Source organism: Bufo bufo, chromosome 3 (assembly GCF_905171765.1).
Source record: "Bufo bufo chromosome 3, aBufBuf1.1, whole genome shotgun sequence".
Classification (NCBI taxonomy): Eukaryota; Metazoa; Chordata; class Amphibia; order Anura; family Bufonidae; genus Bufo; species Bufo bufo.
In genome coordinates, this window is record NC_053391.1 from 319,964,841 (window position 1) to 319,992,784 (window position 27,944).

Genomic DNA, 27,944 nt, shown 5'->3' on the forward strand with positions numbered 1-27,944 from the left:
TCACACACAAATCAAACTGAATGACGACAAGACGTAAAGGATATGTCCTTGTTTAATTCATTTTTCATATTTTAACTTCTAGATATATTACCTACTTTTCTGTGTGACCCATCAACATCAAAAAGTAGAAAGTTAATGAGATAAAGTATATACAAGGATATTATAATAATGTGCATCTACATAGCACACACATCATAAGAATAATCCAGAGAGTAGAAAATATTGCAGGGTTCCTTTTTCACTACAGATACAAGTTTATGAATGTCATTTTTCTAAACACAGAAAAAGCTATAGATTTTATGTACAACCTAAGGGCAGGAGGTGGAGGGTCCTTGTGCAGATTAACAATGGTTAATAGGTGAGACCGTATCTACAAAGGGCTGGTCGACAGCCCATGGTGCTTAGCAGCAGAATGAAAGATCAGTGTAGTGTCATAATGTGCTATGGGATGCCATATCCTTAATGTCAAGCTTCATGTGGGCCATTAGTAAGTCAGCTGCATAGATAGTTGTCCTCGATTATTGAAATCTACCCTCGATCCATGACGGTCATACTGCTCAACGTATATTGAACTCCCGCGTCCCACTTCTACAACTTTTTGGAACACTGCCTCTTTACGTCTACTTGGGGTGGACTTTTTGCACACTAGAAAATCAGCATTTACAGATAGGTGGGAGACATCATCATAAGACTTGGGCTTGGGATCAGAAGACATATGGATCAGGACTTTACAGACAACCATATAATAAAGCCTAGGATAGCTGCTACGATAACAAGGATGAGGATTAGGATGCAAATCTTCTTCCGTGATTTTTTCTGAGGGAAAAAGTAAAATATAGGTTATTCATTATAAACGGCAATGTTTTACAAACAACTACTGATGTCATGCATTGCCAATCTCATGTGCCTTTAAAGAAGCACTGCCACAAAAATCTTTATTCTCTGACCTTTCAGAAAGGTACATGATGTAAACTGTAATGTTCTGAGTTATAACCTCCCTTCTGATCCTTAGCTGTGTCATGTGATCAACACTCTGATCTCCAACTGACACAGGACAGGAAGTCAGTTACCTCTCATTCCTATGAGACCGACATTGAGGGTTCTTATAGGAATACATAGATAAACTGGCTTCCTGTCCACACATAAGATGCTGTGGATCAGAAGGGAGGTTATAACTCACAAATACAGTCACTGGTAAGAAAATTACCTTCACTACAGTTTAAATCATGTACCTTTCAAACAGGTCAGAAAATAAAAACATTTTGTGGGAGTGCTTCATAAAGGGCAGAACTTAAAGGGTTGTCTCACTTCACCAAATGGCATTTATCATGTAGAGAAAGTTAATACAAGGCACTTACTAATGCATTGTTATTGTCCATATTGCCTCTGCTGCCTTCATTCATTCACAGGGCCGGACTGGCCTGCCGGGATACCGGGAAATTTCCCGGTGGGCCGGCAAGCCTGAGTGCCGCAAGGCCGCGGCCCTGGTGACAAGTGGGGGCGGCCGCGGCCGGCGGCAGGGCAGAGCAGGAGATGAGCGCTTCCATTGCGGAAGCGCTCATCTCCATAGTCATCTGTATTGCCGTCCTCAGGACGGCAATACAGATGCCTGTGCTGCGGCAGAGGAGGGAGAGGTGTGTCCCCTCCTGTTCCTCTGATAGGCTGCCGGCCTAGTGCTGGCAGCCTATCAGAGGCCGGTGCAGGCGGCGCGATGACGTCATCGCGTCGCCTAACTGCCGTATAGCGAGGGACACAGACGGAAGAGGCGGTCTGCATCGCATCGCATTGCTGGAGGTAAGTATAAGTGTATTCTTTTTTTTTTTTTTTTTTTTTTTAATATAGGTACAATACTGGGCAGGCACATGATAATGGGGGGACGGCTGGGCTGGCACATGATAAGGGGGGCTACTGGGCTGGGCTGGCACATGATAAGGGGGGACTGCTGGGCTGGCACATGATAATGGGGGGACGGCTGGGCTGGCACATGATAATGGGGGCTACTGGGCTGGGCTGGCACATGATAAGGGGGGACTGCTGGGCTGGCACATGATAATGGGGGGACGGCTGGGCTGGCACATGATAAGGGGGGCTACTGGGCTGGGCTGGCACATGATAAGGGGGGACTGCTGGGCTGGCACATGATAATGGGGGGACTACTGGGCTGGGCTGGCACATGATAAGGGGGGACTACTGGGCTGGGCTGGCACATAAGGGGGGCTACTGGGCTGGGCTGGCACATAAGGGGGGACTACTGGGCTGGCACATGATATGGGGGGGCTACTGGCACATGATATGGGGGGGCTACTGGCACATGATATGGGGGGGCTACTGGCACATGATATGGGGGGCTACTGGCACATGATATGGGGGCACTCTGGCTACTGGCACATGATGATATGGGGGCACTCTGGCTACTGGCACATGATGATATGGGGGCACTCTGGCTACTGGCATATGATGATATGGGGGCACTCTGGCTACTGGCACATGATGATATGGGGGCACTCTGGCTACTGGCACATGATAATGGGGGGGCTCTGGCTACTGGCACATGATATGGGGGGGGGCTCTGGCTACTGACACATGATATGGGGGGGCTCTGGCTACTGGCACATGATATGGGGGGCTCTGGCTACTGGCACATGATGATGGGGGGGCTACTGGCACATGATAAGGGGGGCTACTGGCACATGATAAGGGGGGCTACTGGCACATGATAAGGGGGGCTACTGGCCCATAAGGGGGGCTACTGGCACATGATATGGGGGGGCTACTGGCACATGATATGGGGGCACTCTGGCTACTGGCACATGATATGGGGGGGCTCTGGCTACTGGCACATGATATGGGGGGGGGGGGCTCTGGCTACTGGCACATGATATGGGGGGCTCTGGCTACTGGCACATGATGGTGGGGGGGCTCTTATTTCTGGCACATGATTGGGGGCACTCTGGTTACTGGCACATGATATGGGGGGCTCTGGCTACTGACACATGATATGGGGGGGCTCTGGCTACTGGCACATGATGGTGGGGGGGCTCTTATTACTGGCACATGATTTGGGGCACATCTTACTGCAGATTATTGGGGGGCACTATAGGGGCATCTACTGAGGCTAAAAAGAAGATATTTTATATGGGGGGCTCTGTATAGGGGCATTTTATACTGGGACACATTATGGTGGGTACTATGGGGAAGGGGGGGAGCACTATGGGGGTCATCTACGGGGGCACTGAGAAGGGGTATTTTATATTGGCACATTATGGGAACATTAGCTCAACTGGGGGCATTACAAAGGGGTATGTTTTGCATATTATAAGGAGAATTATTACTACTGGGAGGGCATTATAGTGGGCTTTATTACTCCCCCATGGTATGACCCCCTAGTAGCAGCACCAGCCTCTCCCTGCTCTGCTATCCCTCTGCCCTTTCTCCAAATCCTTATTATGAAATCTTTCTCATTAGGTTAAAGCACAACATCAGCTCCGCCGAGCCCCCGGCCAAAGTGTGGAAGTGGCGTCCGAGATCCCCAAGGGCCAAGCCAAGTAACTGTAAGTTTTTATGGGGGTTCTACAAAAGAGCTATCGTGGGGCAAAGTTCATATTCGTGTTTACACACGTGTTTTAAAATGAATGCTTTCTCCTATTATAAACAAGTAAATAATGACGCAATGCTGTGGGGCTGGTGTGCAACTTTTTCCAGGGCTGGTTTTTATCCCCAGTCCGGCCCTGTTCATTCATCACATTATACACTGCCCGTTTCCATGGTTACAACCACCCTGCAATCCAGCAGCAGTGATCGTGCTTGCACACTGTAGGAAAAAGTGCATACCTATGCACACACCCATGGTCTCGGCCACCATAGAGGCCGGTGCCTTTTTCTACAGTGTGCAAGCACGTCCACCACTGATGGATTGCAGGGTGGTCATAACCATGGAAACGTGAAGTGTATAATGTGATCGAAAAAGGAATCAAGTCAGCAAATATGGACAATCACAATACATTAGTAAGTGCCTTGTATTAACTTTGTCTACATGATAAATGCCATTTGCTGAGGTGAGACAGCCCATTTAAAAGGGAATGTGTCACTTATAATTTTTTCTGCCTATTAAAACCAGATAGCAACACATCCATTTTTTTATTTATTTTTATCTTATGATTGTAGATTTTATTTTCTTCTATTTCCTGGACATGATTCCTGAGATTTTCTTAAAGGGTTTCTGTCACCAGAATTAACCCTATTAAACAGCATAAGAATAGTAGAGATAGGGCTCTTTCACACGAGCGCATCCAGTTAGTGGAATCCGCTGCGTGAATGACGGCCAAGCCCCGTTCCGGACAGCAGAGACACGAAGCATTAACATGATTGATAATGCTCTTTGCTTCTCTGTGACCTTTTTACTACAAAATCACATTGAGATAAAGTGGTTACCGTGATTTTGTAGTAAAAGGATCAATGCTCCATTACAGCAGCCACCATTGGCCATAAACAAAATGAACAGGCAGGAGGTAACCTTGTAGACTTCTATGGGAGAGTTTTCTAGGCATGCTCTGTGACCTGTGGAAGGTCAGGAGGGAGTAGATAAGCTCCGATATCACCTACAAGGAATGGTGGACCCTGTTTTATCTATGTATCTAGGGAATACCTGTCGATGGAATCCTGCCTGCAGTAAAGTGATCTGTACAGACCAAGAAGTGGCGCCTATTATAAGCCTAACTGACCAGTGCAAAAACTGCAGGAATTTATGGTTTTTATTAAAGTCTACCCATAAAATGTATTTTGGTAATATACTTCATTCCCCTCTCCCTCCGTTTTACTTACAAAATATAAACCCAAAGTTAGCACACCGCTGCTCCTTCCTGTGCTCCGCTAAAGCCTTACCTAGCACCTAGTGCTAGCAGAGTGGGATTGGCACAGACAGGAGCGGTGACATTTGTGCCCGACTGTACATTGCTCGCTGTGGGCCCACAGTGGAATCTGTACACCACTGACATGTCAGCAGTGTAACAGTGTACACATTACAAAATGCTATAGAGGCGATTTTGTAAGTAAAACAGGGGGGGGGGGGGGGGGGGAAGTATATGACAAATGTATTTTACGGCATTTTGAATGGTTTTTAATAAAGTTCAAAAGGTTAGGTACACTTTAAAATATAGACAGTGACATGGAAAACTAAAAACAGCATTACCAAAAATTCTTTAAAATACAACATAAAAACTTGATTAAAACAACAGGTCTTTTTCTGGAAACACATTACCTTTAACTCTTCTGGAACTAAAAGACAACTGCTACACAAACATTGGGGGGGATGCCTGAATGACTTCTGAAGTAACAAAGTCGCCGGTTTTGGCATATGTCATATTTGCACTAGAACTTGTGACTTTTTTCCCCCCTCTTTACAACACTTTGCAAAAGGATAGAGAAAAGAGGGGTTGGGTCAAAAAATGTTCTGACAAACCCATGAATTCAATTTTAAATCTTTAGGACTGCCTAAAGATAATGCACCTCTTGATAAATTTGGAGCAATTTACTAGATACAAAATATACCCTCATATGAAACACCTGGCCCTCGCTGTTGAACCTTGGTTTGTAGGTTACTTATTCATGCCACCTATTACATGTATTACTTACATCACCACGATACTATGCTGTTACCTCTAATAGGATGAACGGATTAAAAGGGTTGTACTAAGATATAAACTTAAAAGGGGTTATCAATATCCCTATAGCATACTTACCTGCACCCTGGTACCCGCATCCCTCCAGATCCCTACACGGCTGCTGTTGCATCTCCCCGTCACACGGATCAAAATATCTGGCAACGGGGGGAGCAGCTAGTAGCGGGCCGCGACCGTGACCAGCCTCCCTAGCAACGCGGGTGACGCAAATTAGGCTGGTCATCATCGCGGCCTGCTACTGACTGCTCCCTCCATCTCCAGATGTTTTGATCTGCACAACAGGGAGATGCAGCGACAACCGTGCAGGGAGCCGGAGGGACGCGGGTGCCAGAGAGCAGGTAAGTATGCTCTAGAGCAGTGTTTCCCAACCAGTGTGCCTCCAGCTGTTGCAAAACTACACCTCCCAGCATGCCCGAACAGCCAAAGGCTGTCCGGGCATGCTGGGAGGTATAGTTTTGCAACAGCTGGAGGCACACTGGTTGGGAAACACTGCTCTAGAGGAGGGGCCCGGGCATTCTGTGGGTATTGGATAACCCCTTTAATCCCCTACCAATCATAAGAACAAGAATCCAAAGTTCTTCGAATGAATGGAGTGGTGGTTGAGCATGTGCGCCAATAATTCTGTATGATACTGCCAGAGTTGGGCACTGTACATGGCTATCTCCGGCAGTACCATAGAGAATAAATGGAGTAGCCAATTCATTCTTTCGGGGAACACGGGACACCTATTCTCGTGGGCTGTTACAGCATTTGGACCCCCACCAATCCTGTGGATAGGGATAAGTTAAATCTTGAGACAACCTCTTAACAGTCAAATTAATTGATTTACCGATGTGTCTGTGCCTACAAAAAGTGGTAGAATTTAGCACAACTAGGGTTTCTATACTTTTTTTTTTTTTTTTTTCCTCCGCTTGTTCAAAAAAGTGTTTACACTTAGCGGGAAGTGGGAGCTTCTGTAATAGAGGCATGGCGCCACAAATATGGCGGTAAATTCTGCCTGAAAGTAAGCCAACCAATAGTAGTTCTGGTCAGAGAAAAGTGTCTATGCCTGCACCACATTTATCATCCGGCCTGAGCCCCTGTGATACATCTGGTGCAGCTCCATCTACGGGCAGAATATTTTGCGGAGCAGGGGTAGATACATTACTGCACATTAAGAATTTACCTGATAATATGACGCCCTCTGTAACTGCTCAGTTCCTCTTTCTACATGAACTTCTGCGCTTTCAACATTGGCTTCTATACTATCTGTATTAAAAAAAAGATGACATTATAGATTGTCCATTTGCATATATTATATATTTTTTAAATATATTATATATAAAAAAATGATATATCATATAAACTTTATTTCTCTCAGCAATGCGGGCACATATGAACATGGGACCAACACAAATGCCTTCAGCTGCCAAGTGCACATGTAACAGGTCAGCCAGTGTCATAGGTACAGAACTGCTGACAGATGCTCTTTAAGAAACAGGTTGAAAATTGTACATGGAAAAATGCATAAATCCATTTTTATATCGCATGGCATTTACATTTTCCTACACTAGGCAGAGCTTTGTTGTCACATGACTATTACATGACAACTGATTATCAGGTAAATTTAAAGGGGCTTTCCAGGATTGCAGAGACATGAATGCTTTCTCTTGAAAACAGTGCCACACCATGGGTTGTGCTTGGTATTGCAATGAAATGAATGAGATTGAGCTGCAATACCATACACAATCCATGGACAGGTGTGGTGCCGTTTTTGAAGGACAGCATGCTTTTAACAAGGTCACTGGAGTGGGAATAAAAGGTGTCATGTATGTAGTAACCAGGAGCTGCTACGATGTAGAAACAATATTGTAACTCTTGGTACTAGAAGCACAAACCCAGGGGTTGTCCACCCGTGGGGGCCTCTCAGAACGAAACCCTCCATGTCACCGGCCGGTAAAGAGAACCATACTTCCCTGCTCCCCGCCACAGGTTTCCAGCTCCTTTGGTCCACCACTGTTGTGCTTTGCTCTGCTTGTCAGTCAGCCAGTCTCACAATGGTCATGTGTGCCGCTGCAGCCCATGAATGGCCACGGCTGCGACGTGTCCCCCATGCCTTACGTGATGCATGAGACACACGTCACTGCTGCAGCACCCCATCAAACCAGATGTTGACACGCTGGACTAAAGCTCGTCAATAGGGGAACAAAGGGGGAGCAGACAGGTATGCTTCCATCCACATGTTTGCCAACATGGGGGTGGATGGGATTCAGAGAGAAAGGCTCCCAAAAGGTGGACAACCCCTTAAAGGTGGAATGGCCCCTGAATTATTACCATCTAATTAATAAATTAAAATTGATCCACAGTTTAGTTAGAAAACTAGGAGCATATTGCTCTATAGTTCCTCAGGTTGGATGCTATTATTCGGTATTTGAGTTTTAGCCAATATAATATACTGTGTAATATAATACACAGATTCATGTCATATAATTAGCCATTTGCTAACTTTATAATCTAACCGTTATACATTTCAATCCCTTTTCCTATGTGTAGCATAAAAAAAAAAAAGTATGTGTTAGAAGAGGATTTTTACCTATCATCTCTCCTTGGTCATGAATCATTACTGCCAGGTCTTTAAAAATCTGATTCACATCCAGAATATCTGCCTGGAGGGAAGAAGCATAAAGGGCATTAGGGTACGGAACGTAGAACTACATTTATAATATAGAATTATACATGTATTAGGACACTCCTAAAAAAATGAACTACAATGACATCTCACCTCTAATATCTGGATCGCATTCTCTCTCTCTTTTATAAGTTCCAGATCCTGTTCTGTGATTCCAAGATCTTCCTCTTGGCTTTGCATTTGGTTCCAATCATCATTACTTGAAATAAAAAAAAATCAAATATCCGAGACTCATTCAATAATAATACACCGCTATAAACCAATTGTCAGCTGGAGTGTATCTAGTTATATGGCATGTGTTTCAGATATAAAATCGAGAGAGATTATATAGAGAGAGAGAGAGAGAGAGAGAGAGAGAGAGAGAGAGAGAGAGAGAGAGAGATTATATCGAGAGAGAGAGAGAGAGAGAGAGAGAGATTATATCGAGAGAGAGAGATTATATCGAGAGAGAGAGAGAGAGAGAGAGATTATATCGAGAGAGAGAGAGATTATATCGAGAGAGAGAGAGATTATATCGAGAGAGAGAGAGATTATATCGAGAGAGAGAGAGAGAGAGAGAGATTATATCGAGAGAGAGAGAGAGAGATTATATCGAGAGAGAGAGAGAGAGAGAGAGAGAGAGAGAGAGAGAGAGAGATTATATCGAGAGAGAGAGAGAGAGAGAGAGAGAGAGAGAGATTATATCGAGAGAGAGAGAGAGAGAGAGAGAGAGAGAGAGAGAGAGAGAGATTATATCGAGAGAGAGAGAGAGAGAGAGAGAGAGAGAGAGATTATATCGAGAGAGAGAGAGAGAGAGAGAGAGAGATTATATCGAGAGAGAGAGAGAGAGAGAGAGAGAGATTATATCGAGAGAGAGAGAGAGAGAGAGAGAGAGAGAGAGAGAGAGAGAGATTATATCGAGAGAGAGATTATATCGAGAGAGAGAGAGAGAGAGAGAGAGAGAGAGAGATTATATCGAGAGAGAGAGAGAGAGAGAGAGAGAGATTATATCGAGAGAGAGAGAGAGAGAGAGAGAGAGATTATATCGAGAGAGAGAGAGAGAGAGAGATTATATCGAGAGAGAGAGAGAGAGAGAGATTATATCGAGAGAGAGAGAGAGAGAGAGAGAGAGAGATTATATCGAGAGAGAGAGAGAGATTATATCGAGAGAGAGAGAGAGAGAGAGAGAGAGAGAGAGAGAGAGAGAGAGAGAGAGAGAGATTATATCGAGAGAGAGAGAGAGAGAGATTATATCGAGAGAGAGAGAGAGAGAGAGAGAGAGAGAGAGAGAGAGATTATATCGAGAGAGAGAGAGAGAGAGAGAGAGAGAGAGAGAGATTATATCGAGAGAGAGAGAGAGAGAGAGAGAGAGAGAGAGAGAGAGAGAGAGAGAGAGATTATATCGAGAGAGAGAGAGAGAGAGAGATTATATCGAGAGAGAGAGAGAGAGAGATTATATCGAGAGAGAGAGAGAGAGAGAGAGAGAGAGAGAGAGAGAGAGAGAGAGAGAGAGATTATATCGAGAGAGAGAGAGAGATTATATCGAGAGAGAGAGATTATATCGAGAGAGAGAGAGAGAGAGAGAGAGAGAGAGAGAGAGAGAGAGAGAGAGAGAGAGAGATTATATCGAGAGAGAGAGAGAGATTATATCGAGAGAGAGAGATTATATCGAGAGAGAGAGAGAGAGAGAGAGAGAGAGAGAGAGAGAGAGAGAGAGAGAGATTATATCGAGAGAGAGATTATATAGAGAGAGAGAGAGAGAGAGAGAGAGAGAGAGAGAGATTATATCGAGAGAGAGAGAGAGATTATATCGAGAGAGAGAGAGAGAGAGAGAGAGAGAGAGAGATTATATCGAGAGAGAGAGAGAGAGAGAGAGAGATTATATCGAGAGAGAGAGAGAGAGAGAGAGAGAGAGAGAGAGAGAGAGAGAGAGAGAGAGAGAGAGATTATATCGAGAGAGAGAGAGAGAGAGAGAGAGAGAGAGAGAGAGAGAGAGAGAGATTATATCGAGAGAGAGAGAGAGAGAGAGAGAGAGAGAGAGAGAGAGAGAGAGAGAGAGAGAGAGAGATTATATCGAGAGAGAGAGAGAGAGAGAGAGAGAGAGAGATTATATCGAGAGAGAGAGAGAGAGAGAGAGAGAGAGAGAGATTATATCGAGAGAGAGAGAGAGATTATATCGAGAGAGAGAGAGAGAGAGAGAGAGAGAGAGAGAGAGAGAGAGAGAGAGAGAGAGATTATATCGAGAGAGAGAGAGAGAGAGAGAGAGAGAGAGAGAGAGAGAGAGATTATATCGAGAGAGAGAGAGAGAGAGAGAGATTATATCGAGAGAGAGATTATATCGAGAGAGAGAGAGAGAGAGAGAGAGAGAGAGAGAGAGAGATTATATCGAGAGAGAGATTATATCGAGAGAGAGAGAGAGAGAGAGAGAGAGAGAGATTATATCGAGAGAGAGAGAGAGAGAGAGAGAGAGAGAGAGAGAGAGAGAGAGAGAGAGATTATATCGAGAGAGAGAGAGAGATTATATCGAGAGAGAGAGATTATATCGAGAGAGAGAGATTATATCGAGAGAGAGAGAGAGAGATTATATCGAGAGAGAGAGAGAGAGATTATATCGAGAGAGAGAGAGAGAGAGAGAGAGAGAGAGAGAGAGAGAGAGATTATATCGAGAGAGAGAGAGAGAGAGAGAGAGAGATTATATCGAGAGAGAGAGAGAGAGAGAGATTATATCGAGAGAGAGATTATATCGAGAGAGAGAGAGAGATTATATCGAGAGAGAGAGAGAGAGAGATTATATCGAGAGAGAGAGATTATATCGAGAGAGAGAGAGAGATTATATCGAGAGAGAGAGAGAGAGATTATATCGAGAGAGAGAGAGAGAGAGAGAGAGAGAGAGAGAGAGAGAGAGAGAGAGAGAGATTATATCGAGAGAGAGAGATTATATCGAGAGAGAGAGAGAGAGAGAGAGAGAGAGAGAGAGAGAGATTATATCGAGAGAGAGATAGAGAGAGAGATTATATCGAGAGAGAGAGAGATTATATCGAGAGAGAGAGAGATTATATCGAGAGAGAGAGAGAGATTATATCGAGAGAGAGAGAGAGAGAGAGAGAGAGAGAGAGAGAGAGAGATTATATCGAGAGAGAGAGAGATAGAGAGAGAGAGAGAGATTATATCGAGAGAGAGATTATATCGAGAGAGAGAGAGAGATTATATCGAGAGAGAGAGATTATATCGAGAGAGAGAGATTATATCGAGAGAGAGAGATTATATCGAGAGAGAGAGAGAGATTATATCGAGAGAGAGAGAGAGAGAGATTATATAGAGAGAGAGAGAGAGATTATATCGAGAGAGAGAGAGATTATATCGAGAGAGAGAGAGAGAGAGAGAGAGAGAGAGATTATATCGAGAGAGAGAGAGAGAGAGAGAGAGATTATATCGAGAGAGAGAGAGAGAGAGATTATATCGAGAGAGAGATTATATCGAGAGAGAGAGAGAGATTATATCGAGAGAGAGAGAGAGAGAGAGAGAGATTATATCGAGAGAGAGAGAGAGAGAGATTATATCGAGAGAGAGATTATATCGAGAGAGAGAGAGAGATTATATCGAGAGAGAGAGAGAGAGAGAGAGAGAGATTATATCGAGAGAGAGAGAGAGAGAGAGAGAGAGAGAGAGAGAGAGAGAGATTATATCGAGAGAGAGAGAGAGAGAGAGAGAGAGAGAGAGAGAGAGAGAGAGAGAGAGATTATATAGAGAGAGAGAGAGAGAGAGAGAGAGAGATTATATCGAGAGAGAGATTATATCGAGAGAGAGATAGAGAGAGAGATTATATCGAGAGAGAGAGAGAGAGAGATTGAGAGAGAGAGAGAGAGAGATTGAGAGATTATATCGAGAGAGAGAGAGATTATATCGAGAGAGAGAGAGAGATTATATCGAGAGAGAGATTATATCGAGAGAGAGAGAGAGAGAGAGAGAGAGAGAGAGAGAGAGAGATTATATCGAGAGAGAGAGAGAGAGAGAGATTATATCGAGAGAGAGAGATTATATCGAGAGAGAGAGATTATATCGAGAGAGAGAGATTATATCGAGAGAGAGAGAGAGAGAGAGATTATATCGAGAGAGAGAGATTATATCGAGAGAGAGAGAGAGAGATTATAGAGAGAGAGAGAGAGATTATATCGAGAGAGAGATTATATCGAGAGAGAGAGAGAGAGAGATTATATCGAGAGAGAGAGAGAGAGAGAGAGAGAGAGAGAGAGAGAGAGAGAGATTATATCGAGAGAGAGAGAGAGAGAGAGAGAGAGAGAGAGATTATATCGAGAGAGAGAGAGATTATATCGAGAGAGAGATAGAGAGAGAGATTATATCGAGAGAGAGATAGAGAGAGAGATTATATCGAGAGAGAGAGAGAGAGAGATTGAGAGAGAGAGAGATTGAGAGAGAGAGAGAGAGAGAGAGAGAGAGAGAGAGAGAGAGAGAGAGAGAGAGAGAGAGAGAGAGAGAGAGATTATATCGAGAGAGAGAGAGAGAGAGAGAGAGAGAGATTATATCGAGAGAGAGAGAGAGAGAGAGAGAGAGAGAGAGAGAGAGAGAGAGAGAGAGAGAGAGAGAGAGAGAGAGAGAGAGAGATTATATCGAGAGAGAGAGATTATATCGAGAGAGAGAGATTATATCGAGAGAGAGAGATTATATCGAGAGAGAGAGAGAGATTATATCGAGAGAGAGAGAGATTATATCGAGAGAGAGAGAGAGATTATATCGAGAGAGAGAGAGAGATTATATCGAGAGAGAGAGAGAGATTATATCGAGAGAGAGAGAGAGATTATATCGAGAGAGAGAGAGAGATTATATCGAGAGAGAGAGAGAGAGAGAGAGATTATATCGAGAGAGAGATTATATCGAGAGAGAGAGAGAGATTATATCGAGAGAGAGATTATATCGAGAGAGAGAGAGAGATTATATCGAGAGAGAGAGAGAGAGATTATATCGAGAGAGAGAGAGAGATTATATCGAGAGAGAGAGAGAGAGATTATATCGAGAGAGAGAGAGAGATTATATCGAGAGAGAGAGAGAGATTATATCGAGAGAGAGAGAGAGATTATATCGAGAGAGAGAGAGAGATTATATCGAGAGAGAGAGAGAGAGATTATATCGAGAGAGAGAGAGAGATTATATCGAGAGAGAGAGAGAGAGATTATATCGAGAGAGAGAGAGAGATTATATCGAGAGAGAGAGAGAGATTATATCGAGAGAGAGAGAGAGATTATATCGAGAGAGAGAGAGAGATTATATCGAGAGAGAGAGAGAGATTATATCGAGAGAGAGAGAGAGAGAGAGAGAGAGAGAGAGAGAGAGAGAGAGAGAGAGAGAGAGATCTCTCTATCAAGGCATGGATACTGTTCCTTATGGGCTTATTCAAGTGGACAATATTCCCATCCAGGTGCTGTCCCAGTGTAGAACACAGCACCAATATTGAACACTAACCCAAATCAATGGGTTAGTACACGAGTGATTTTCCGCACAGACCATTGGTCCACACTGAGAAAATTGCAACATGCACCATTCAGCTCCAATTTCTTGCAAGACTGATTCACTCAAGTCAATGGGTATGTGAGCCCCATGAGTGGAATCCGCTTTTGGAGACTACCTTAACCCATTCCCGCTCTGTGGTTACTATTACATCACAGAGCACAGGTACTTAAAGGGAACCTGTCACCAGTTTTATGGTGTCCTAACTATGGGCAACATAAATAAGTGACTGATTCTCTTAGCAAAATGATGGGTCAGTTTCTTTAATTGACCCAGTCAATCTGCCAACATCTTGTATTGAAAAGCTCCAGCTGATAATGATGAGTCATGAATATTCATGAGCTCCTGACTCTACCCGCCTACCTGCTGCTGATTGACAGTTATTTTCCATATGAATCAGCAGCAGGTGGGCAGGGGAGTGGCTATATCTCTGAATTTAAAAAAACGCTGGACTCACTGACATCACGCTGGACTCAAATGAGCTCATTAGCATGCGGCATGTGGCATCTTTGTCTGTATATTATGAGGTAACCATCTGTCACACCAGTAAGTGAATATATCTAAGGTACTTTTTAGTAGTTAATGATTGTATATAATTAGTTAGATTATAATCAAATATCCACATGACAGGTTCCCTTTAACGTTTTGTGCAGTAATGGCGTGGGCTTAGAAGCTGGGCTCACACAATCATTAGTGGGTGCTGGCTGTATTATACAGCAGACAGTCAGCTCTCACTGCCGGGATCAGAGCAGAGCATCGAGCCAGGAGATGCACGGAAAAGGTCTCCACAGTAACTCCTGCACTCAGAAGGCTCGCCCACATGAGTCCAATGAAAGCCTTCATGACATAGCGGAAGTCTTTCCTTCACTCTTGTTGGACAGGATGTGTTAAAGCTAGTGGAATATTGAGCACAAAAAGGCCCGCTTGCCGCAGAGTTTGTAGCCAAAAGCCTCGGTTGACTCACTGGCCCCTGAAAAGCTGGAGGCTAATACCAGTGAAATGCGTAGGTGCTTTAATAATAAGCATAATAGCCAGAGTAGAGTTAGGTTTCCAGCTACAGCTGAGGATCACCCTTTTCAGGACAAGTGCTCTGTTTGTATCCGGCTTAGGTTTTAGTTTCTCACGCAACCTAGCCAGGTTATAGGGTGACTGGCATTTCCTGGTTTTAATGAGACTTGGGTATGCTTGAGGGATAAATTACACTGAGGGAATGTGACTATACCCCTTCAGGTATCTGTAGTAATCTATGGGATCCGAGACAACTCCAATCCCGGCAGTTTAACCTCTCAGATGCCATGGCTCCATATCAGCAGCTGGTCAGAAGGAGGGAGCTCACTTTGTCCTCTGATTGGCACCCCACAAACGCAACAGCAGGGTCCCAAATATTTGGCAGCCAGACGCCTTCAAAAGGACTTGAGGCCTGTCATGTTCAGGCCGTTATTATATTCTGTCTCCAGCCTCCGAACAAGCCTGCCTGTCAGAATGACTATGCACTGTAATATAGGAACATTACAGTGCATCATAGTACAAGAGATCAAGAGACCAAGAAAATGGTAGGTTCAAGTCCCCAAAGGGGGCTAAAAAAAATATAAAAAAAAAAATAAGTTAAAGGCTATGTACACCTTCGAAGGCAATCTTTTTAAATTGCATTTTACTCATTCTGGGCTAAAAATCTTTTTTTTCCAATTGATCTTTAATACAAATATTGTGCATTTCTGTCACAATGGGTTAACTGTCTAGCTGTGTGAATGGTACTTTTTACTTTCACTTTGTGCTGTCATCTAATAACCCTTATCTCTAATTTACAAAAAGGTCAAACACTTAGTTAAGCCACATTCTTATCAGTAAGAAAAGAACTGAGTTTTAATGAGTGTTTATAATGTCAGAGATAAGGAGCCTGTCAGATTAGTTGGTTGATGGAACAGAGTGGAAAATTCAGATCCTACTACTAGAGCATCTCAGCCCTGTACAGAAAAAAGGGTTCCATATTTTTAATAAAGACCCAAAAATGATTTTTAGCTTAAAATGAGTACAATGCAATAATAGAAAAATGGTGTACATAGCCTTTAAAGTTCAATACATTTTAATTAAAAAAAGAAATACAAGATATTAAAAACTATATAATGAACAAAATGCAACAGCTGTGTCCTCGAGCACTTAAACTATTAAAATGTCCAATTATTTAAACCTGCATGGTGAACGCCATAAAATGCTGGAATTGTTTTTGTCACCTTGCCTTCCTAAAAATTTAATAAAAATGATCAAAAACTCACATGTAGAAACATATACTAGAGACCTTCCGTGTCTTTGGGGAAATCTCTAATTTTAAAATTAATTTAGATAAATCTGAGGCCATTGGAGTTTCTTTGACTCCCACACAAATGAGAAAGTTGAAGGATATGTCCCCCTTTAAGTGGCCATCCACAGCGTTAAAGTATTTGGGAGTGATGATACCAGCCAATCCTACACAGCTGTTTCACCTGAACTACTCACCACTATTAGCTAAAATCCAAGTGTTTCTAAATAAACCCTTGAAACCCAGGATTTCCTGGATAGGCAGGAAAAATGTTATAACCACATATGTTCTGCCACAAATGCTATATCTGTTACGCTCTCTCCCAATAGTAATACCTAGATCCTTTCTGGACAAAATAAGGTCTATTATTGATAAATTTTTATGGGCTAATAAGAAAGCTAGGTTGCCATTCTCCCTGCTTACCAGGAAAAAGAAACATGGAGGGATCTCATTACCTGACATGTATGCGTACGTGCAGGCAATTCATCTAGAGAGATGGTTAGCTTTAGCTAGACGAGAAAGAACCTCCCCTGCATGTGCGTATGGAAAGAGAAATACTAGGGAAACAAGGTGCATGTCTGCTATGGCACAAAACCCCTTCTTTGGGTCCACTGGGACTCATAAGTGCCATTACCAAGGGCACTATTAAGGAATGCCAGAAGTCACCTGCACTGAATCTTAGTAGAGGGGGATTATCCCCGGTTATGCCTCTTGATGTATTACCCTATGCTCTCTCGGACAAAGTGATGGAGGCTAGCCCAGTTTGGGACTCAATGTCTGAGTTCAGAATAGGAGACCTATTGAAGTTAACTTCCACCTCTGATTTCTATGAATCTCTCAGCGGTGAACCGCCGAGAGTTGGTTCAGATATACAGAAATGGGATTTTGAAGTTACATGTAGGAAGTTTCTTTCTTCTAATCGCCTGCAGAAGGTTGACCCCTCTTGGCTGGAGACCATGGTACTGCTACCAAAATCACCAACTAAGAGCCTATCACTAATATATCGTCAGATTTTAGAAAAAAGAGGAGATTTGGCCCCTTCTTACATAGGTGATTGGGAAAAAGAATTAGGTATCAGTTTAGATAACTCGAGCAGATCCTTCATTATGTCACATTCGCATGGATTCTGTAGATGTGTCAAAGTGCAAGAGAACTCACTTAAAACCCTCACTAGATGGTATCGTACACCTGAATTTCTATATAAAATCCACATCAGTAACTCGAGTGAATGCTGGAGATGCTTAGAAGGTCTAGGTAGCCTTTCCCACATATGGTGGTATTGCCCGAAAATTAAGCAATTCTGGAAATTAGTGGAGGACACCATGAATAAGATCTGCCCAGGACATTTATCACTCACTGCTTCCCTAGTTTTACTATGGAAACCAGAAGGCAAATTTATTCCCCATAAAAATAACCTTCAGACACATATGATTGCAGCGGCCAAATTACTCATCCCAACATTATGGAGAAACCCCGATCCACCTAGTATAACAATGTGGTATGATAAAATGAATCACATATGTAGAATGGAGGAGCTAGCGAGCTGGGAAAATCATAGCAGACAAGGTTTTCTGGACACTTGGGGACCATGGAAGTTGCATATGGAAGCTCAACAATGAGAGTAGATACAACCTAGTTGTGTGTACTGGGGTTCTCGTTCTTCCCCTACTCCTCTTCCCTCCTTATGAGGGGGTTGGAGTGGATGAATTAGGAGACCTTCTAGGGGTTAACAAGAGCAGATGGAGTTGAAAGTCAACAACATATAATCTACAGGGATAAGTATAAGTTTGGGTGAAAGGATTGTGTACCCAGACTGAAATATAATATAGTGATCTTGACCAAAAGCTATAAAGATATAGCTTCTATGGGAGTGAACCTACTCAACTACTCAACATTTCAATGTATTTTATTTTTATACATCGATTCAGTGTTCTATGTGTTTTATGTTTTCTTACTTGTGAAAAGACTTTCACTACAGAACTTTTGAATTAACAATGTATGTGAAACGTATGTCTCACAATGCGTGATGAGTCAGGTTGGAAGACAGTTGCTTAAATAGGATACAGGTTATATGTGTGACATGCGATGTAATACTTTACTGACCAGTTGTTCTGGTATGCCTCTTTCTCAAAAGTACTTAAATATTTGTAATGTATGATTTATTTTGTTGATAATATATTAATAAAAAGAGAATTATAAAAAAATAAAAAAAACTCACATGTATGGCAAAATGGTATCAATCAAATCTAAAGCTTGCCTCCCCCCCCCCCAAATTTTTTTTTATAAAAATTAATTAGCCCTCACACAGCAACATTGGCAGAAAAAGAGAAAAGTTATGGGCAAAGATGAAGAGCTTTTTCATTTTCAAAAAGTAGTAAAACAGAGACCATATAGATTTGGTATCTCCATAATCATACTGACTCACAGAAGTTAAAGAGGGCCTGTCGCCACAAAATGCAATGCAATCTGAAAGAACCATGTTATAGAGCAGGAGAAGCTGAGCAGATTGGTATACAATTTTGAGGAAAAGATTCAGTAAAACCTGTATGTCTGGGCTCACCGAGACCCCCACTGATCTTTAGAATGAGGGGAGAGAAGTGCACGCACATTGTGCTATCTCTCCTCGCCGATTGACAAGAAGACAGACGGACTCAATGGAAAGTCTATGGGCCTGTCTCACGCAGCAAGAAGAGAAAGTGCCATATGCGCACAGTGCACCTCCCCTCGTTCTAGAGATCGTGGGGGTCTCAGTGCTCACACCCCCACTGATATAAACTTTTGATATGTCCCTACAACATATCAAAAGTTTGTTAAAAGTACAGTGCCACTTTAAGTTGTCCCACCTGGATAGACCCTCTATAAATATCCATGTTCTCTATTTGTCAGCAATCACGTGATCACCTAGTGTCCCATACTTACTTGTCAAACGAAACAAGTGGTTCTTCCTTCTGCCTCTCATCATTCTAGGACAATAAACCATAAAATAAATTAATAAGTGAAATGATGTGTCTCAATATACATTATAAATGCAGCAAACAGAATACATTGGTTTCCCAGCTACATCCCTCTAGATAACCCTAAATAAGCTATTAACTTAAAGGGGTATTCCAGTTAAAACAAGGAATCTTATATCCACAGGATGCCCCTTTAAGTCTTAAAACTGCAAAAACCTCTACTATCCTGATACATTAGGCACAATTAGAGTCATCGTCTCTCTGTAAAGTGCTGTTCTTTATGTATTATTGAGAAATGTGCCAAACATATATGGAAAATGTTGTATGGATATAACCTGCCATACCCGACCCAGCTCTAAGAAAAGTGATCCGTTTCCCAAGCATGTGTGGTCAGCTGTGAAAATGTTGTTCGTGATGCTGACAGAGGTGAGCTGTCATGTCCCAACACACATTAAATGATCCACATGTAGAAGAACAACAAAGTACAACCTGCCACCTCTGTCCAGGTAAGGATGTCGCCCTAAGACACCCGACAACAAACGTGTTTGGGTACAGCAACCTCAAACTGTGAAGTTCTGGGTACTTCCCAGGATCATCCACTCTGCACCAGCACTGCAGGATGAGGCATGACCAGCCACTGACCACTTGTCCTTCCTCTTAGCTTGGGCAGGAACCCAGGAGTCGTTGCTGATGGACAGACACTACCAAGTTCTAGAGGGCTTGGTGACAGCATCCATCTGAACACCAGCCATGTTCTGTTAATGATTTCTATGTAAATATGACAGTACGGCTGGAATACAATTGCAATGGAATTTTTACTTTAAAGTGTACTTATCGTTTCAGAAAACTTTTGAAATGTCAGAGTGATACGTCAAAAGTTTCAATCAGTAAGGGTCTAGTCTACTAATTGGTATAACAAAAGGGGCGGAAGCGCTCAGCAGAGCCTTGTAGCCTTTGGTTCTGATCTGCTCAGCTCCACCCAGAGTAGAATGAGAGTGTACAGGTCCATTGGTAGACTGCTGGCCTGGCTCTCCAAAAAGAGTCAGAACCAAAACTCAGCAGAGCACTACTACAATGGGCCTTAACCTTTTTGTGCTTCTGCAGGGACCTCCTCCTATGCATGGGTCTACAAATCTGTTTACGGCTAGCCTGGCTCTCCAAGAGGAGTCAATCAGAACTCAGCAGAGCACTTCTACCATGGGGCTTTCAGGAAGCGTAGCTTAATCGCTTTGTCTTACTGCAGAAGGGGCATAGCAGTCACATGACAATAAGGATGAAGAGAGGGGACATGGCTGAGTTTCTGGGAGATACGGGAAGGACTCTATATATTTCTACGTTTTAATTGTAATATGAGACAAAATAGGACCAAGGGAACGGATGAGATGAAGAAAGGAAATGATGGGATATTCTGTATCCAGTGTTCCTTTAACTATCCTCAGTTTATTTATACTGTATGATCTGTTAACATGGTTTCCAAGAAATTAGCCAACAGTCTGACCATGCATTATACGGGCTATCCCAAGACAAAGCTTGGATTGAACTTACAGACAGACGGGACCCAGCTCTGGCACGTGCTACTGTCTCCTTCTCCTTCTCGGACACTTGTCTCTGGACGGCTTGGAAATGGTTTAGTGCAGCAGAAAAATCATTCATAAGACGCTCCTTCTGCAGTTTTTGCTGACGCTGTAACAAAGGATAATAAAATAGTGAGCAATACAGAATATCAAAATGTCAACTTTAACACTGAAAAAGGGCAAATGGAAAATAATGAACCTTGTGGAATCTGCCAAATTTAATCCATATTAATCTGCTTTAGTGATGGCTAAATGGCATTGCTTTATAGGGGTTCTCCAGGATTTTGACATTGATAGCCTAGACTCAGGATAGGTCATCAATATAAAGTCAGTGGGCGTCCGACTACCAGAACCCCGCTGATCAGCTGTATGAAAAGACCATGGTGCTTAGTGACTGCTTAGGCCTCTTCCTAGGCCATGTCACGTTCAGTCACGTGGCCTAGGTGCAGCTCAGTCCCATACAATTGAATGAGGATGAGCTACAAGACGAAGCCCAGGGTTATACAATGGACTGCACAATGCTGGATAAGCTGTGAGGAGGCCACAGCACTCACCAAAGCACTGCAGTCTCCTCAAATAGGTGATCGGTGGGGATGCCAGAAATCGGACCCCCACCAATCTCATACTGATGATCTATCCCGAGGATAGGTCAACAATATGAAAATTCTGGAGAAACCGTTTAAGGCTACTTTCACACCAGTGTTTTTGCTGGATCCGTCATGGATCAGCAAAAATGCTTCCGTCATGATAATACAACCGTCTGCATCCGTTATAAACGGATCCGGGTGTATTACGTCTTATATTGCAATGATGGATCCGTCATGATTACCATTAAAGGGTTTCGGTCACCCCAATTTTCGCTATTAAACAGGCTAACATTATACATGTGCAAATGTCACCTGAATTAAAAATAACTTGTCAGTATGCCCCCGTTTGTACAATTATAACTTTTATTATATGCAAACTAGCCTCTCGGAGCAGGGGAAGGGGCCTTGCCCCTGCTCCTAGAGGCTCCGTTCTCCCACCTCATGTCACGCCCTTCTACTCTTGATTGACAGGGCCAGGCCAGCGTTGGTCTCCTCCTGCCAGCCCTGTCTGCCGGGGAAATCTTGCGCCTTTCAGAATTCGGTGCAGGCGCAGTGAGGAAGCCGGCAAGCGTCCTTCACTCACTGCGCATTCACCGAATACTGAACGGGGCGGCCCAGGCGCGAGATTTCCCCGGCAGACACGGCCGGCCGTAGGAGACCCACGCTGGCTTGGCCCTGTCAATCAAGAGTAGAAGGGCGTGACATGAGGTGGGAGAACGGAGCTTCTAGGAGCAGGGCTCAGAGAGGCTAGTTTGCATATAATAAAAAAGTTATAATTGCACACAAAAAGGGCACACTGAAAAAAAAGAATAGCAGAGTTAAATTCAGGTGACATTTGCACATGTAGAAGGTCAGCCTGTTTAATAGCAAAAAAAATTGGTGACAGAAACCCTTTAAAAGTCAATGGGGGACGGATCCGTGTTCTATTGCGTCTTGCTCCTCACCACATCGCGGACAGAAAAACGCCGCTTGCAGCGTTATTCTGTCCGCGATGGGGACGCAAACATACTGGAATGCATTCTGGTGCTTTCCGTTTCGTTCAGTTTTGTCCCCATTCAATGTCAATGAAAACTGAAGCGTTTTCCTCCGCTATTGAGATCCTATGACGGATCTCAATAGCAGAAAGCGCAAGTGTGAAAGTAGCCATATTTACATGGTGTTTGTTATATTCCAATTTGAATAAAAAAATAAAATAAAGTGTTACCTGCTCTGTGGGAGACAATGGAGCGGGAACAGATGCAAGATCCTTCAAGTAAGTGTTGGTTTCCTTGGCTAAAACATTAGTGGAATGCTGAATTTGTTGTCTGCACAAAAGGGGAAAAAATAGGGATTAAACTTCAAGATCTCAGGAGACGTTCACACATTCTGTGAAATAAAATCACTGCTATTCTATAACTCACAGGTTCTGTTGGAGTTTACTAGAATCTTTACTGGTTCCAAGCTGATTCAACAAAGTCCGAATCTGAGCAGCTAAAGGGGTTAAAAGAGCAAAAGGGTTAGATCTAGCAGGACAAGCTGAAAAACAAAGCAACAAATCAACCATAACCTAAATAAAATTGTCTAAATTGGACAACCCCCTTTTAAAAATACAGCTACCTTGGGATTCCGGTTGTGTGAAGTTATCCCCTATCCTAGTTATCTCTGGAACTCCCATAGAAATTAATGGAGCGGCTGCGCACATGCTCCATTCATTTAATGGGACCCCCTTTCTCTTGATTGGTGGGGGTCCCAGCAGTAGATGGGCCTGAGTAGTTACAGACGAGAGTCTTCACAGTGGTGAACATGCTCCATGTGGGAGCTGCATCCCCCATTACGGACACTACTCATCTGGAGTGGATTCGCAGCATTATAATGACTTACGGTATGTGAATTCCTTCCTGGCTGCGGAACTGTAGTCACATAATGCTGCACGTCTAATCCAGTGTCCATAACGGGAAATACAGCTCCCACAGTCAACACACAGCTGAAACTACCCTAAGGCCCCTTTTACACGAGTGAGCTTTCTGCGCGGGTAGTGGTACAATACGTGACGTGAACGCATAGCACCCTCACTGAATCCGGACCCATTCATTTCAATGGGGCTGTGTACATGAGCGTTTTTTTTCCCACACATCAATTCTGCGTTGCGTAAAAAATGCAGCATGTTCTATATTCTGCATGTTCTATATTCTGCGTAGCCCTGGCCCCATAGAAATGAATGGGGCTTCAGTGAAAAACGCATTGCATCCGCAAGCACTGATGATTGCTAGGAGATGTTGTTTGTAAACCTTCCGTTTTTTATCACGCGCGTGAAAAACGCATCAAAACTGAACGCAATCGCAGACAAAGCTGACTGAACTTGCTTGCGAAATGGTGCGAGTTTCACTAAACGCATCCAGAGCCAATCCGCCACGCTTGTGTGAAAGAGGCCTATGCATCCATTCAATGCAGCTAAATCGTGAGCGGGACTGCACCATTCAAAATGAAAACCCATGACAGAAACCACGCCAGTGGATATGTGGTGGATTTTGACATGGGCAAAATCTCTCACGTGAATCTACCCTAAGGCCTCTTTCAGACGGGCGTTGTGGGAAAATGTGCGGGTGCGTTGCGGGAACATGCACAATTTTTCAGCGCGAAAGCAAAACATTTTAATGCGTTTTGCACTCGCGTGAGAAAAATCGTGCATGTTTGGTACCCAAACCCGAACTTCTTCACAGAAGTTCAGGCTTGGGATCGGTGTTCTGTAGATTGTATTTTCCCTTATAACATAGTTATAAGGAAAAATAATAGCATTCTGAATACAGAATGCATAGTAAAACAGCGCTGGAGGGGTTAAAAAAAAATAATAATTTAACTCACCTTAGTCCACTTGATCGCGCTGCTGGCATCTCCTTCTGTCTTCATCTTAGCTGTGTGGAGCAACAGGACCTGTGGTGACGCCACTCCGGTCATCACATGATCCATCACCATAGTAAAAGATCATGTGACTGACCATGTGATGTCACCACAGGTCCTGTTGCTGCACACAGCTAAGATGAAGACAGAAGGAGATGCCGGGCTTCGCGATCAAGTGGATTAAGGTGAGTTAAATTATTATTATTATTTTTTTAACCCCTCCAGCGCTATTTTACTATGCATTCTGTATTCAGAATGCTATTATTTTCCCTTATAACCATGTTATAAGGGGAAATAATAATGATCGGGTCTCCATCCCGATCGTCTCCTAGCAACAGTGTGTTAAAATCGCTCCGCACTTGCTTGCGGATGCATGCGATTTTCACGCAACCCAATTCACTTCTATGCGGCCTGCGTTGTGTGAAAAACGCAGAATATAGAGCATGCTGCGATTTTCACGCAACGCACAAGTGATGCGTGAAAATCACCGCTCATGTGAACAGCCCCATAGAAATGAATGGGTCGGGATTCAGCGCGGGTGCAATGCGTTCAACTAACGCATCGCATCTGCGCGGAAATCTCGCCCGTGTGAACTCAGCCTAAGGATGTCCGTTTTTGAAGCCAAAACCAGGAGTGGATTGAAATATACTTTCTCTTCTTTTAGGGTTTACTCCTGATTTTGGCTTTACAAAAACCTGAATGTGTGGCAGCATCCTTGGGGAAGGTTCACACAGAGCCAGAAGTGGATCCAGCAGGAAGAAGTATAAATTCTTCCTCTATAGTTCCAATTTTTTTTAAATCTATTTCTGGCTTTGGCTGGAAAAATGTGAACCTACCCCCAGGGTACGCAAGGATGGCGGATTCTGTCCGCAACAAAATCTACCACGGATCACATAGCAGAAACTGCTGCGTCGTTCTGTGGATTCTCCTGTGGGTATTTATGCGGACTCGCTCTAGGTTTAGCTCCATTGAATGGAGGTAAACTGCGAGCAGGATCCTGTTGCAGTAACCGTGTCGAGAATGGACTTGTACATTCTTGGCGCGATCTTGAAAACCGGGCTGCAAAAAGCCTAAGCTGTGTGAACTGCGGCGCGGCCTCCCACTGAAAACAATGGGAGGCAGTTTCAGAGATCACTGTATCGATCGTATGTGGAGGTGATCGCTTCATGTAAATGCAGTCTTCGTCTCCGCTAACATTCAGGTAATTATCAGGAACGTCTGGCTGGTTTCCAATAATTGCCTGACAGATCGCCCATGTAAAAAGACCATTAGATGGACGAAGCAGCATGACCACTGTTCCATTAGCTTCAATAGTTAAAGGGGTTCTTCAGTTTTATTAAACTGATGATCTATCCTCTGGATAGATCATCAGCATCTGATCGGTGGGGGTCTGACACCCGGGACCCCTGCTGATCAGCTGTTTGAGAAGGTAGCGGCGCTGGCAGTAGCGCCGCGGCCCTCTCGCTGTTTACCGCAGGCCCAGTGATGTCACGACTAGTATCAGTGGCCTGGGCAGGGCTAAGCTCCAGTCAAATGAACAGAGCTTAGCCCTGCCCAGGCCATTGTTACTAGTCGTGACGTCACTGGGCCAGCGGTAAACAGCGAGAGGGCCGCGGCGCTACTGCCAGCCGCTGCTGCCTTCTCAAACACCGATCAGATGCTGATGATCTATCCAGAGGATAGATCACCAGTTTAAAAAGACTGCAGAACCCCTTTAAAGCATCTGCTAACAGCCACTTAGAATTAGATCACAGGACCCCTAGAAGTAGGACCCCCACCTATCAGGCATTTATGGTGTATTCTGTTGATATGCCATAAATGCTCAGGATGGGTTGTCCAGGATTAGAAAAACATGGCTGCTTTCTTCCAAAAACAGCACCGCAACGGTCCATGGGTTGTGTCTGGTATCGCAGATCCGCTCCATTTGAGTCAATGGGGAAGAGCTGCAATACTGCACACAACCTGCGTTTAGGGGGGGTGCTGCCGTTTTTGGAAGAAAGCAGCCAGGTTTTTCAAATCCTGGACAACCCCTTTAAAAAGGCACACTCCTCTCCTCGGCATTTATGTCACATTAACAGAAAACATTATAAATGCCTGATAGGTATTGTAATCCTGGACAACCCCTGGTGGGAAAAAAGTAGCCATAAACTTTCTATAGTTGTCGCTGGAACGCTGGTTTAGTCGACCGCTGTTCTTCCCATCATCCCCTTACACATTCGGCAGAGTGCCAAGGCTTGGGACTTGAAACTCCTACTCCCCTATGCAGGCAATGACGATGAGGGTTTGAATCATAAGTGCCCCCCGGTGGTCAGGTGTTATTGCTGTGAAGTCAGAGGTGTACGGCCGTACATTGACTGCTCTGCCTTCACAATGTCATCTGATTTCAGCTCCTGGCAGAGCAATCAAAGAACAGTCCTTTGTAGGTCAGAAAGTTTCCACCATGAAGAAAGGCTGTTCTTCCTGAGCACAAGCCTGCCATTATAATCACAGGGGACAGACCTCCCAACTTTGTGGACACTGTGAAAAATCCATTTTTCCTGCAATAGTTCTCTTATGAAATAGAAATTTCTAAATTTTAAAGGGAATCTGTCACCTGGTTTGACCATATTAAGCGGTCACCATTGCCATGTTTAATAAAATACCTTATCTCCTGCAGTGTTTTTTTTTTCTTATATTCATGCTTTTATTTTGCTAAAAAAAAAGCGATCTTTGTATTATGCAAAAGAACCCTGTAGGGGCCCAGAGGGGCGTTATTCTTCACCCCCCGCAGTGCCTAGACCGCCTTTATTTAGAGCCAAAGCACGCCTCCTCGTTATGCAGTATCGTCCCACATCCTAGTTTAACGGCGCCGTCCCCTCTGCTACGTCAACTAATTCATTCAAGCCACGCACCTGGAATCTTCAATTCGTCCACCTACCTGAGGACAACAGCGATAAGAAGACGTCACTGGGCTCGGCGCATGCCCAGTGACACTTTTGAGGCTAGGTTAAACTAGGGTGTAGGACGATACTGCATAACGAGGAGGCGTGCTTTGGCTCTAAATAAAGGCGGTCTAGGCACTGCAGGTGGGGGGCGTTACTGGGCTCAGAGGGTGAAGAATAACGCCCCTCTGGGCACCTACAGGGTTCTTTTGCATAATACAAAGATCGCTTTTTTTAGCAAAATGAAAGCATGAATATAAGAAAAAAAAAAACACTGCAGGAGATAAGGTATTTTATTAAACATGGCAATGGTGACCGCCTAATATGGTCAAACCAGGTGACAGATTCCCTTTAAATTTCATCAAATAACGAAATCGTATACCAGGTGGGCTGTAATATATAGATAGGACCCAGACAAACACTTTCTGGATCAATATTGTAAATTTAGTAATACCTCAGATCAAAAAGAGGGACATTGATGGAGCACAGAGGGACTTGGGAGGTGTGGGGTGCGGATCACAAGGAGAAGGGGCTCTTCCATCCACTTGTACGGGATGTGCTGCTTTTCCTGACCCCATGTACTATGCTGATCCAGGCGGTATGTACGCACACGGGCGTAGTCACAGTATTATGTACATCTGACAGCTCACGGGACCCCATCGCGGCCGTCACCTGCCGTACTCACTGTTATTGGTGATCCTCTGGATGTTGCCACTACATGTCTGGATGATGCTGGTGAAGTCTCGCCCACGGGCTGTGCTGTGTGACCACTGGCCGGACATGATGCTGTCTTGTCGGCCTGGGTCTCCTCCGTCTACCGTGCCAGTCACAGGAACACTGCGCAGCCGCACAACAACGCCCGAGGCTGAGATGACGTCAGGAGGAGG

At 43.9% G+C, this 27,944-nt stretch overlaps 1 protein-coding gene across 1 annotated transcript; it reads right to left on the reverse strand.

Annotated features, from left to right (window-relative positions):
- Positions 1-34: 34 nt before the first annotated feature.
- On the reverse strand, positions 35-27,921 carry STX12 (syntaxin 12). Its single transcript, XM_040424339.1, has 9 exons — positions 27,743-27,921; positions 22,660-22,729; positions 22,464-22,563; positions 20,644-20,781; positions 19,064-19,107; positions 8,440-8,545; positions 8,251-8,323; positions 6,844-6,926; positions 35-816 (listed from the first exon to the last, which is right to left on the reverse strand). The coding sequence occupies exons 1-9, from the start codon at positions 27,837-27,839 to the stop codon at positions 721-723; spliced, it is 807 nt and encodes a 268-aa protein (XP_040280273.1). The 5' UTR covers positions 27,840-27,921; the 3' UTR covers positions 35-720.
- Positions 27,922-27,944: the final 23 nt, after the last annotated feature.

Excerpts from the sequence above, each read along its gene's own strand:
- STX12 (XM_040424339.1), bottom strand. The coding sequence starts at position 27,839 with ATGTCCGGCCAGTGGTCACACAGCACAGCCCGTGGGCGAGACTTCACC. Across the intron at positions 22,564-22,659 it reads AGTAAACTCCAACAGAACCT|ACAACAAATTCAGCATTCCA; the intron begins GTGAGTTATAGA and ends CCTTTTGTGCAG. Across the intron at positions 8,546-19,063 it reads CCACTTGTTTCGTTTGACAA|TAATGATGATTGGAACCAAA; the intron begins GTAAGTATGGGA and ends TTTTATTTCAAG.